Source organism: Neolamprologus brichardi, chromosome 10 (assembly GCF_056152115.1).
Source record: "Neolamprologus brichardi isolate AB-2024 chromosome 10, ASM5615211v1, whole genome shotgun sequence".
NCBI lineage: Eukaryota > Metazoa > Chordata > Actinopteri > Cichliformes > Cichlidae > Neolamprologus > Neolamprologus brichardi.
The window spans coordinates 16,110,211-16,123,002 of NC_142113.1; the positions used below are offsets into that span (position 1 = coordinate 16,110,211).

General features: G+C 39.4%; 1 protein-coding gene across 4 annotated transcripts in view; it reads left to right on the plus strand.

Annotated features, from left to right (window-relative positions):
- Positions 1–10,648, plus strand: part of LOC102785624 (neurexin-2-like) — a 128,046-nt gene extending 117,398 nt beyond the window's left edge. For 3 of the 4 annotated variants that reach the window (XM_006799994.2, XM_006799995.2, XM_006799996.2), the window contains 5 exons: positions 1,172–1,343; positions 3,474–3,563; positions 4,899–5,227; positions 6,809–6,893; positions 8,053–10,648. In XM_006799994.2, coding sequence (XP_006800057.1) covers positions 1,172–1,343; positions 3,474–3,563; positions 4,899–5,227; positions 6,809–6,893; positions 8,053–8,855 — 1,479 coding nt within the window. In that variant the 3' untranslated portion in view covers positions 8,856–10,648. The remainder of the gene's footprint in view (positions 1–1,171; positions 1,344–3,473; positions 3,564–4,898; positions 5,228–6,808; positions 6,894–8,052) is intronic. The other variant, XM_006799997.2, reaches the window with a different exon arrangement.
- The last annotated feature ends 2,144 nt before the right edge of the window (positions 10,649–12,792 follow it).

Below are 12,792 nucleotides of genomic sequence, written 5' to 3' on the forward strand. Positions count from 1 at the left end.
GCAGGAGTCGAGGTTGTTTGAATAAGAACCTTCAGATTTTTTTGTCCTTGACTGTAAACATTTGAGATACACATGTTATGGGGGTGGGATAAAAGTAGCATATTACTGCATGTGTTATACATATCATAATGTCACATTGCATAATCTCTGGTCTACAATGAAATAAGTATGGTCTTTTGATTTATTTCTCCACCTTTTCTACTTACTTACTTACTTCTGTATTAAACCAGCATTAAAAGGTTAGTGCGTCCCCCTATAAGTCGAGGGAAAGTGGCCCCGCAGCTTTATGTGCTGTTTCTCACCATGTCTATTATAACCACCTTAGCACTTTGTCCTTGGCTTGCATTTAAAATGACTGCGAGGCAGTGAACGTACAAGGGCCGGACAGGCACAGAGACCCCACAGAGTTTGCTTCCAATGTTTCTTATTAGTACCAAACAAAGGCTAGTTTGAGAAGCAGATTTGACCTTTGAGGAAGGTTGGCAGGAGTAGGTAGAGGCTGACAGGGTGAGAAGTTGGTCAACCAAAAGAGAAACAGCAGGATTCTGTCAAGAGTGATCCACATCAGGAAAGTGGAGCTGGCTGCTGAGGGGAAATGGCACTGAACCCTAAAGAAAGAACTAAACATACTGCCCATGTCACAAACGATATGGGTTTCCGTTTAAACAAGGTTCCTGGCCTGACAAGCAGATAGATTAAACGTGTCAAGCCATTGTCTCTTTAGTCAGAAAAGTGTGAAAAATATTATAAAAAGATAAACATCACCAATTTAATTAAAACAGTTCTTTTGATGTACAAAGCAAATATCAAAATCAAAGCTGTAAAATAAATGCATAAATAAATACTAGCAATAATTGCTATTTTATCATCCATAACTGACACTGTATTGTTCAACCTGTGTTATACGCTCTTAATAGTGATATCCAGCAGCAGATTGAAGTGGGGCATAATGCCCCCCAGAGCAAATGCCCTAAGGCTCAAAGTACAGGCCCCGAGAAGCAGAGGAATACCTCTAAGTAGGGTTAGCCCTTACTTTCATTTATTTTTAAGCGATTGCTCAACATGTTTCACTATCTTGGGCTTTCCCCAAACCCATTTGTGGCAATGCTCGCTTTTCCTACCGCGTCTGTCATTTGCCTAATGAGTCACGTTCATTCTTGTTTTTGTGCAGGATCAAGGAAACATTGGTGTCATCTTCAATGTGGGGACAGATGACATCACTATTGATGAGCCTGCTGTCATAGTTAATGATGGCAAGTACCATGTTGTACGCTTCACACGCAGTGGTGGCAATGCCACTCTCCAGGTGGACAACCATCCAGTCATTGAGCGTTATCCACCAGGTAAGGTTAACAGGACAAACTTTGGAGTTATTACACGCATAGTAAGACAGCATGAAACTTCTGGATCAGAGAGAAAGGGTTGCATGTCTGCCTATTTCTGCCTTGGCAGTTTGCCCAGTGGGTAATTTTAATTCAGTGTTCCTGCGTGGTTATTTTATCAGTTTATAAGAGATCTATTAAAGTTGCCTCATGCAACTAAAAATTATGTGTTTGTGTAAAAATATAATAGTTTGAAATGAGTAAATCTCCCTAAAGCTGCCTTTTTGAGTTTAGCAATTCAGTTATTTTCATCAGCTGCTGCCGTGTTTGCATTTAGTTTGGTAGAGAGGTGGGAAGATGTGAAGTTGTGGCTCAGGTAGGATTCTCTAGACTTTTCTAAATGATGTAATACTTAAGCCATTCATGTGCAGCTTAAGTGCTATTTCAGCCCAATATAGCAGTGTTTTAGCTGTGAATGTATGATCTGCTAGCCTTAAATTTATATGATAGTGTTGTTTTCAATAAATATTCACTTGACAAATTCTTGCTGACATTCAAAATGTGGCTGTGATCACACTTGATCATACTTAACCTGTCTGTTATTAGACACAAAATAGTGTAGATTCACTAAAGGGAGACTGTTATAATGATAAGTTATATAACAGTTTTATTTTATGTGTGGTAACTTATCATAGTAAGCAAAAATCACTCAACTGTGTGCACACAACATATACATGGACCCAAAAAAGAAAAGATACATACATAAAATGATCATAACTGAACCAATCTACCAATTAACCTTATTCAGAGCAGGTGCACCAGCTGGCATAGTGGGACACAAACCACATCCTTTCTATGCCTCCAGCTGGTGTTCAAATCACAGATGCATATAACACGAGGGCACATGCATGCAACTGGGTATTGAAGATGGTGTGCACCTTTATGTCAGCTCCCACTCAGCAATCAGTGATATTTGAAACATTTCACATGGCAATGCACAGAATAGTTAGAAATAGGGAGTGCACATCACACAAGTTTCTTGTGCCTTAAATAGATATCAAATATCATGGAGTGATTTTTTCTGGCAATTTGTTTGAGGGAAAAAAAAGGCAAACACATTTTAACATCTTCACTATATTACAGCTTACAGTATAACCAGGCATTTAACTGCCTTTTCATTGTTGTGCTGTAATGGTTTACTTTAGATTCTAATAATTATTCATATTTGTATTAATTACAAATTTGTTGAAAATGTTTGCAAATAATAATCTCAACAGAAAGTGAATGGAACAAAATAATGTCATAATAATTTGCTAACAGTTTTAGTGACCCTGTGGCTGATGATTGATAGAAATTCCTCGGTGCTAGGTCTAAATAAAAATCTGGGCTCTCCTAATGTCTAGAAACAATTCATACTGTAATTACTGTATGTTGCTTGTTCTTATTTTATTTTTATTTATTTGTTTTGCATTTGCATGTGTTTAAAAGAGAGCTGAAGTCCTGTCTCACCGGGGAACTGTTTGTGTCTTGTTCAAATGAATGAACAAGACAATGAATGAATGAACACCAAAGACACTTAAAATTGCAACTCCCATAAGCCTTTGATGTTGACATACAGTCACTGCCTTCTGGGAGCTCGAGTAAAAACACTGCATGTATACCATGCGCTGCATTGGAAAAATGCATTTTGGCACTGAAGTGAGCGAGACTTTGGCTCTCTGTGAATGCAATCAAATTCATATGCTCCTACTCTAACTACATGACTTTTTATCACTGTCTAAATGCAACTGTTTTCCTGATTTGATTGATTGTTTCTTATGAATGAACGTCTGTTTTATAAAGTACATAAAATTATTCGTCTGTAATTGGTAATTACTGAAGACGATGCTTTGCTTGGAAAAAAAAATAGCTAAATAACACTAACTAGAGTAGCACATTATAAATAGCCTAAACGTTGCTCTAATTAGCATTAACAGTGTTACTCATAATAACTAGATAACACTAAGTAAAGCTCAAGTTTCTTTTAACTCACAGCTGAGTTAAAATTGATAACTTGTTAAAAATGTTAGCCGTTATAACTTTGTTTCTAACCATGTGATGTTTCAGCTTGCAGACTTTAACCTTTAATCTGTCTCTCCAAATTCTTTGAAGGACACTATGATAATGAACGACTGGCTATTGCTAGGCAAAGAATCCCATACAGACTTGGTCGGGTAGTTGACGAGTGGCTACTCGATAAAGGTAAAAATATAATTGATTAATTAATTAATTAACCCTTGAAATAACTAGTAAATAAACTTCCCCCCCCTGAGAGGTGCAGTGCCAGAAGACAAGGGTGACAAAGTGCAGGTTACCCAGACGTATACATTTCCATTTTAATTGGAACTTGTACTGGCTATGAATTTTAATGGCCACAGTATAGCTTTAAGCAGAAGAAAATGAGTGTGGAAGCAAACGGATATGGCGTGCTTGCCATTTCTTTTTGTCATCCTTATACCTTGTGGAGAAGCTGCACCTTAACAAAGATTTTAAACTAAATTAACTAAAAGCGCATAACCCTTGTCTAACCCTCTATCATCCCTCTTAACCACTGTGTGTAATTAGATACTGTGTGTAATTATTCTACATAAATATCATTAAAATGCTGTGTAACGTTTTCATTAATACCAGTGAAGCTAACACTGGACATAAGCTGAATAGGCTTTGTTCCTAATAACTGAACCATATTTTAAACCACAGCTTCAGGATGTGTTCACCCCAATGAACCTCTTTCCCCTTTTCTTGTTCCCTGTAATCTTGTGCTGCCTTGCATTGTACTACAACGAGCACATCAGACTCCCAAGCTGAATTTTTTTTTTGCTGCAACAAAACAACCCTGACAGGCTGTTAAAGTAGATCACTGTTTGCAGCCATTAACTTTGCTAATAAGTATTCTCCTGAGTTGGGCCCATTACCGCAGCCCTCCTCCTCAGATGTAACACTGCTTATCAGTAAAGGTGCTGACAGCGATGCTGTTGAATATCATTGCCCCTTTGAGGAGGTAAAACAATTGGACCGTGGGGGAAACCCACGGAAAAGCATGTTTTAATGGCCTAATGGCTGATGAAGTCAGTGGGAGGAGGGAGTCAAATTTTTATTGTCATTCGGCTTCAAACTGTCTGATGTGTGGCAAGACTGCCATTTTAGTAGTTACCTGTTAAAAGGAGCCATAAGATACGTATCTTCACACCTTCTTTTTTTCCCCTCTAAAGCTAAGAGACAAATATAAATATCATTTTCCCACAGGCAGCTGCTAACTTATTCAGTGACATTTCAAAATCATAAATAAACATCTAAATAGGCTTTAAGCCTCCTCTTCTTGTATGTGCAAAGTCAAAATTATAAACTTGCTGCTAACCAACATTTCCCTTTTTAGAGTTAACATCTAAATAAGCTTTTAAACAAATTAATTACTAAATCCCACCTGGCTCAGATGATGTTCTTGTGCAAAATCTCCCATATGCCGTCTCTGTGTGTGCTCTGCCGTTCTCTCCCTTTTTCCATCATCTCCTTCTCTGTGTTTCTGTCTAACTTTAGGGAGACAGTTGACCATCTTTAACAGCCAGGCAGCCATTAAAATTGGCGGTTCTGACAAAGGGCGACCCTTCCAGGGTCAGATTTCAGGGCTGTATTACAATGGTCTCCAGGTGCTCAAACTGGCAGCGGAAAATGACCCCAGCGTACAGGTGGAGGGGAACCTGCGGCTGGTCGGAGACTCGCTCTCCGTGGTGACCACGGACACCACCTCCGTCACCCCACTGGCGGTGTCTGATATGTCTACCACAATCATGGAAACTACCACCACGATGGCCACCACTACCACCCGCAGGCAGCGGTCGCCCAGCTTGAGTGAGAGCATCTCAAAGGTCAGCGAGTTTAAAAAGGGGTGCTAATTTGCTGACAACAGGGAGGTAATTAGCTCATAAGGTGAAGGCTGTTGTCCATGTTTCGCAGTAGGAAAAAAAGGCCATTTTAAATATGGCTCAATAACAGTGAGTGTTTTTTTTTAATTAATTAGCTTTGTAGAAATCTGGAGCTGTGCGTGATTCCCAAAATTACAAATTTATATTTCTGTTCAATTTTCAGGTTGCTAATATGTCTAAGCATCCTTAACATTCTCAATCAGCTTTAAAAATGCAAGATCGTGATTAATATAAGAACAAAACTGAGTAATACTTTGGCAGTGCCTTTATGTGTGTCACCTTATAAAACATAAATGTTTAAACTTGCACAGGTTTACACATTTGGAGCTTATTTAATCCCCCTGTCACGTTTAGCTTATACTGTAGTTTCTGTTCCATTCATCTTGTATTAATGCACATTTTGAAATTTAACTTGCAGTACTAGAATCTAAGATGACAGTCAACACACAATCACAAAACCAGATAACAGAATCCCCAGTTCTTCTCTACATTTGACAATGATAAGCTTATTTTTCAGATTTTTCAGATTTTCAGGCCTTAAAGGGGTTTAAGAACATGAACACACTTTTTCCCTGATCATCATGAAAGGAGTTATGAGATGAAATGTACCACATTTAAGTCTCACACCATGACAAAATTCAGTGTTTCACAGCATCATTAAATTTCTTAGCGCTGCATCAGCTATTACTGAAAGAATTAGGCATATAAAACCTTGTATGGAGTAATAGGTAAGCTAAAATGCTTCATAAATTCATTAAATAACAGGTTTGATCCAGCATGTTTGATTCTAAATTCATTGCATAACTTACTTTCCATCAAGGTATTAGGATTAGGATAATGATAACATTCTTGCTTAGTGTATTTTTACAATACAGCGGCCACATAAAAACAAAGAATTTGAATGTGATAAAAGCTGAAAACCCTTCAAATTGGAGAAATTTCAGTAGTTGGACTTGTCCTGAGGTTTTAAAGAACCCCCACTGCCACTGCCTCTCCTAATAAAACTGCAGAGTGCTCTTTTTGTTCCATCTCTTTTGTCTAGCTATCCTAAAATGGTCTTCTCTATATTTTCAATTTATCAAAGTAATCCATTAGTGAGCCTTCTATTGCCCACTCTGCCCAGAGCCCACTGTGCATCCTGCATCCTCGTTAAATATATGTGAGAATTTTATATGGGTTTTTTGTGCAAATTTGATATAAAAGAATTGTTTAAAACCCAATTATATAGCATTTATCTCATTGAGAGTCTCCATCTGTGATGTTTTTCCATTGTTTGCACACACATAAAGTCAGCCAATGGGGTAAAGGATAAAAAGCAGCTGCAGATGGGCTCATTTTGAACTTGTAGTCTTACTAGTGTCGCTCCAGGCACAAACACTTAAGCAGTACAGTGCTGCATAGTGCAGATTTTTTTCTCAGACAGGACAGTCGGTGTAAAAAAGAGACTGTCTGTGAGCCTGAATGAAGAAAAATGTTTATTGGGTATTTGTTAAAAAAGAAATTGTATTCCCCGTTTGCTTTCAGCCACAGAACTCTGATGATATTTTGGTGGCATCAGCTGAGTGTCCAAGTGATGATGAGGACCTGGAAGAGTGTGAACCGGGAACAGGTGGGTCAATTGGTCCTTATGAAGCGATGGTACTAGGGTGCTTAGATGAGTAATGTTATTTTTACCCAGGAGTACAGACAAAATGCAGTGCTTTTAGGCAGCCATCATTGTTATTAAAAAAAAACAGATCTGTCTTCTCAGTTTCATCCAACTATCTTACACTCACATATTGAGTAATTCTGTCAAATGACTGTCATTATTTGGATAGTTATTACGGACTAGAATTAATTTGTTCTCTACCCTGTATTTGTAGCTCACAAAAGTGAATCAAAGACAATCTTTGTGAAATGTACTTCAGGCATTAAGAGAGTCTGATCGAGTTTGTGACAGAAACAAGCTGTAGAAGTTAAGAGTTTGGCCTTATTGTGGGTGCCTTAATTAATAATATGACCTTATCAGAATTGTTTGTTGTTGTCTGGCCCGGCAAAGAGTGACTGAAATAATAATGAAAGAGAACCTATTGGCTGTAAATGTCTGTAGATGTATGTATCTGTAACATCTGTAACATGCTATAATCGTATATACAAACACACACACACACACACAGGAAAATATATTGTTGAATTGTTGAGGCGTCTAGTAGTAGTGGTTAAAGGTACATCTGTAAGATAGCAAGTGCTTTCAGAAAATCATACTATTTTGTGTGTGATTCATTCATACAATAACCTTTCTGCTCTCTTATCATTCCTCAACCTCTGCCTACAGATGTGCATATCGCAGCATGGCCATTTAAAACTTAATGTTCTTGTGTTTATTATGTGCTCTTCATTCAGCTGCCGCCTCTCACGGGTCATCTTGTATGTTTGTTTCTGCATGTGAGCTCTTTTTTACGCATTTGCTGTATTGCATTATTAAACATTCTTAATCTGCACACCCACACACATATGCATACCTTCCAGACAGCATTGTGATGCTTTCGATTTGCTTTTCTCCTCAGTTGCCAAGCGCTGATGTAAATACCCATGTATTATAGAAATAGGCATAGTATGTGCAATTAAATAAAATCACTGATAAGCCATCTAATATTAAATTCTTCATTAATAATGTACATAATGAGCAGATTGTGCTTCCGTCCTGATGAGCACAACTGCTCAGCCAGAATTTCAGTGTTAATTCTGCTCTAATTTAGGATCCCCTACCTTTTCTGTTTTCTTTCTAGGAGGTGAATTAGTGTTGCCTATTATAACAGTGGATTCCCTTGAGCCCCCATCCATCGCCACCCGTTACCCCGTCATCCCTCCTCCTCCTACTCTCCTATCCCCACTTGAAACCACCAAAGAGTCCCTGATACTCCCTCCCCACCCTTCCTGCCCCCCGGACCAGGAGGACTGTGGTGACCCTGTGGAAGTCTCAGCCTTCGGCTCTGGGGAGATGACGGAATCCGATGACGAGGACTTTTACAATAATAACTCCCCCTTGGTCACTGACAGGACAGTCCTTCCTCCACCCCCTGCCGCTGGTGATGGTGGAGTCCAGAAACCCCGCCCCTTACCTCCTTTTGTTCCCACCACCAACCCTGACCAGCTCCACATTCCTGCAGGCAAAATGAACACCCGTGACCAGGTGCTTCTGCCCCCTGTTCCTCCATCCTCCCGAAACACACCAGGACTAACTTACCCCCCCAATTTTCCCCATGTGCCCACAGCCAACCCCACAGCCTCTGATGATAAGAGCCTGCCCGGTGCCGTGGAGGTGATAAGGGAGTCCAGTAGCACCACGGGGATGGTGGTTGGTATCGTGGCTGCTGCTGCTCTCTGCATTCTTATCCTCCTCTATGCCATGTACAAGTACCGGAACCGGGATGAGGGCTCCTACCAGACAGACCAGAGCCACAATTTTGCCAACAATTCCACTGCGGAGGGCAACGGAGCAGTGGTCAAAGACAAAAACACAGCGACAGCCTCTGTGGCAAAGGCCATCACAAAGGGCAAAAAGAACAAAGACAAAGAATACTACGTCTGAAATCACAGGAGGGCAGGCAAGTGTGGACTGAGACAAGAGGATGAGAGAGGATGCTTTCCTTTCGCGCCCCTATATTGTCAGGTCGACTATCAGAAAAATTCCACAAAAGAAAAAAAAACAAAAGAAACAACAACTGCGCAAAGCAATTGTGTCCTGCTTTTACATTTTTCTCAAAAGTCAAGGTTGCCCAGTTCCTATTAATGATAAATTCTTATCTACGGCACAAGATCTGACTTATCCTCTGTATCACAATGTGCACTCAGTCTGCATTCACCAATTCCTTATTAGTGTATCATTTTTTATGTTTTTAACAAGCTCGAAGGAGGCATATCCACTTTGGCTTTGTATATAGCATGGATATGGCACCGTGAAGAAAGTGCTGAAAAACATCTGGTTTCTTTGTACTTCTTTGTAATGCCCTATCTCAAGTCTCAATGTCCCCATTATGATGTATGAGGCTGAACAGCCCAGCTATTGAATTTTGATGGTAGATGAACAGAGAGCACAACAGTCATCCTGGCTACACTCAAACAGAAGGCCTTCATTTGGAAAAGACATCATGTCTGCAGTCTACATGTTATTTCATGTGATTTTAAAACTCCCCACTCACTCTGCCTCTATCCACAAGAGATGGTACCGTGTTGCTGATGGCTTATCGTAAAGTAAATGAAGCAAGATATTTAGCCCTCCTGGTGAAAAAAGGAATTTTCAAATCCTTCTCCATATTCTGGCCAGTGAACCTTACAGTATGATGGCTCAGAAAGAGAATTAATATCAGATATTGCAGTCAATGTGCCATGCCATTCCAGGTAGGGATGATTGTGAGCAAGTCATTCTACACCAGTGAAGGTATTTATCCGTGAACACTGCTTGTATGTACATATAGTGGTTAGCAGATTGAAAAAGCATCGTGTACGCAGGGAAGGTATAAAGAAGAATAATCATGCGAGATGCTATGCTTGGCTCGCCCCCGCAACACAGCTTTTCATGACAACTTCAAAACTGTTTCAGCCCGAACTTTACAGGAATTTTCAAGAGCTCAGAATCACATTTGAGAGTGTTTTCTGATTGCTTCTTGGAAAGAGGAAACCAACACACCTCACCAGATGCTGGCTTGCTCATAATGTTTTCTTTCTTCTAAACTGTCTTGGGATAATTCAGAAGCACACAGAAAATGTAAACATATCTTTGAAGCATAGATATTCCTTGTAAAGCAGCCAAACATGTATTGTTTTTTTTTTCTATCGGTTATTAAATGACTATTCTACGAGATGAATAATTGAAGATTTGTGAATTGTATTGATATTTCTCTGATATTTCAATGTATCTTGTTACCACTCCTCTTAACACGTTATATTTTAGATTGCCTTTTACTCAAATCCGGACTAAAAGCACACTTTTTCCTCTGATAGCTGCAAATATCTTTTGGGGTTTTTTTTGGGGGGGGAGGATTATTTACGGTACAGATTATGCAGAGAAAACACAAGGGTGGAACAAACAAATGTTCTGTTTTGTTGCATTGTGCATTTTATATGTGCTAAATCTGTTACTCAATGGATCTGATAATATAAAGCCATTTTCTCTGTTGAGTTATTTATTCATGCTCTGTGATTTCGTTCTTTTTTTTATGAAAGTGCCATTCGACATGAGCTGCTCAGTGCTCAGAAAATATACCATTCCTCACTCATTGCTATTGTATAGTGTTCATGTGAAATGGATCTTAATATGTGTACAGAACGTGGATAAAGATGAAAATACACTTGATTATATACTTTGTACACAACTGTGTTGTGTGTTGCTTCTTAGAAGTTCCCTAAAATAATTAACTTTGACTTTTCTTCTTGGATGCAACATTGTGGGTGAGCACAATGAAAAGAATGTAGTTTTTAGGTCAGGACAGTTCGGCTTCATGGTGTGGTAAACTGTGTGACCCTTGTTTTTGTATGCTTCTGCAACAGCTGTGGGAGTGCAGTGCAAACGGACAAAGTTAATATAGTAGTAAAATAAAACTAACTAAATTTCAAATAAGAAACTGACATTTTCAGAGGGTAAAAAAAAGACTTTGAATATAAAAAATACAGTCAGTCTTTTGTTTTTGTATTTTTCAAGTTGGTCTCACTTTTTCAATTAGCAAATCGTAGCAAATGCATTTATAGTGGTAAATATATAAATGCAAATAAAATCTAAAGTAATCAAAAATAAACTGAAAGTAAACATTTTAAACAATAAAACGAATCTCTAGCACTGAAAACTGCAAACTGAGTAAAACTAAGTCAAAGAGAAAATAACTTTTTAACTCTATATTAATAAAAGCTATGAAAATAACACGGCTATGATAACCTTGGTACAGATGCTGACATGTTTGTGAACGTTATACCTCAGAAATGTCTTATGGAAATTTGGTAAATTTAGCACAAATATTCCCTTGGCCTCAATGATGAACTGAATAAAGATTGTTGGTCAGAGGTAAAGGTCACTGTGACCGTACCCAGTCTCATAATAGTGATTTACTCTACTTAATTTTATGAGAACACCTGGAAGAAATATCATCACATCTGGCCCAAACATCCACCGGGACTCAAGGATCAACCATGCAGTTGCCAAAGATCACTATGACCTCATAAAATATGCTTTTGGCCACAACTTAAGAGTTCCTTTACCAAGTAACAGAAGATTTCAAACAAATGTTTAATATTGTAAAGTGATGGCATCTTAAAACGGAAAGGTCAACAGTAAAATTCACTGTGGCATCATAATGTTCTATAAAACATCATAACTCAGGAGCAGGAGGTTTGTGTGTATGTGCGTGTGTGTGTGTGTGTGCTTCTAAGTTCAATAAGAGGACAGATGCAGAAGCAAACGTAAGGTAAGCTAGGGTAAACCTTAATGAAATTTACTGGAGAAGAATAACAAAAGGTGCTTCAGGGTTATTCAGGCAGGCAAACAAAAAAGTAATTCAAACAGAGAAAAAAAAATAGATTTATCCAGAAGAGGGGGGGGAGGGGGGGTCAGATTCCAATGAAACAATGAAGAAACACAAGGAGACATGCAGAGAGAGAAGCAAGAACACAGGAAGGTGCACAGATGAATGGACAGAGGGAGAAACAAAAGGCTAAATACAGCAAGATAATTGGGAACAGGTGGAAACAATGAGAGAACCACAGGAGTGTGAACCACATCCAGATATGAAAGGCACGCAAGAAAAGTAACTATCAGAATGACACAGGGAGAGATAGGAAAAAGTGACAAAGAAATTAATACAAAGGGCAAACAGGGTGGAAAGAAAAACAGACTACAAAGAGAAGAAACATCAGAACAATGACTGGAACACTCCAAAAGTTGATTCTGTTCATCTGGATGTAGCGTTTTGTGGGAGAAACATTTCGTCACTCTTCCAAGTGACTTCTTCAGGCTCAGCTGGCTGCAGGTTTCCCCAACCTACTCCGCGCTCAAACCAGCGTTCCTCCCTGTCCAGGATGTGTACATCCTCATCATTGAAACAGTGTCCACTGGCCTGTAGGTGTAAATAGACTGCAGAGTCCTGGCCCGACGAGGTAGCTCTTCTGTGTTGTGCCATCCGCTTCGCCAGAGGTTGTTTGGTTTCCCCGATGTATAAATCCTGGCAATCCTCCTGGCACTTAACAGCGTACACTATCTTACTCTGTTTTTGTCGGGGGACCTGATCCTTGGGGTGGACCAATTTTTGGCGCAGCGTGTTTTGGGGTTTACAAGCCACAGAGACCCGGTGTTTAGAAAAAATGTGTCTCAACTGCTCTGATACTCCTGACACGTACGGGATCACTACAGGTTTTCGCTTAGGCAGCAGTTGTCCTTCTCTCCTGAATCGGCTGAAGCTTTCTTTAGGCGCCTGCCCAGCTTTGACAAATGTCCAGCTGGGATAACCACATTCACTCAGGGCCTTCTTGATGTGCTGTTC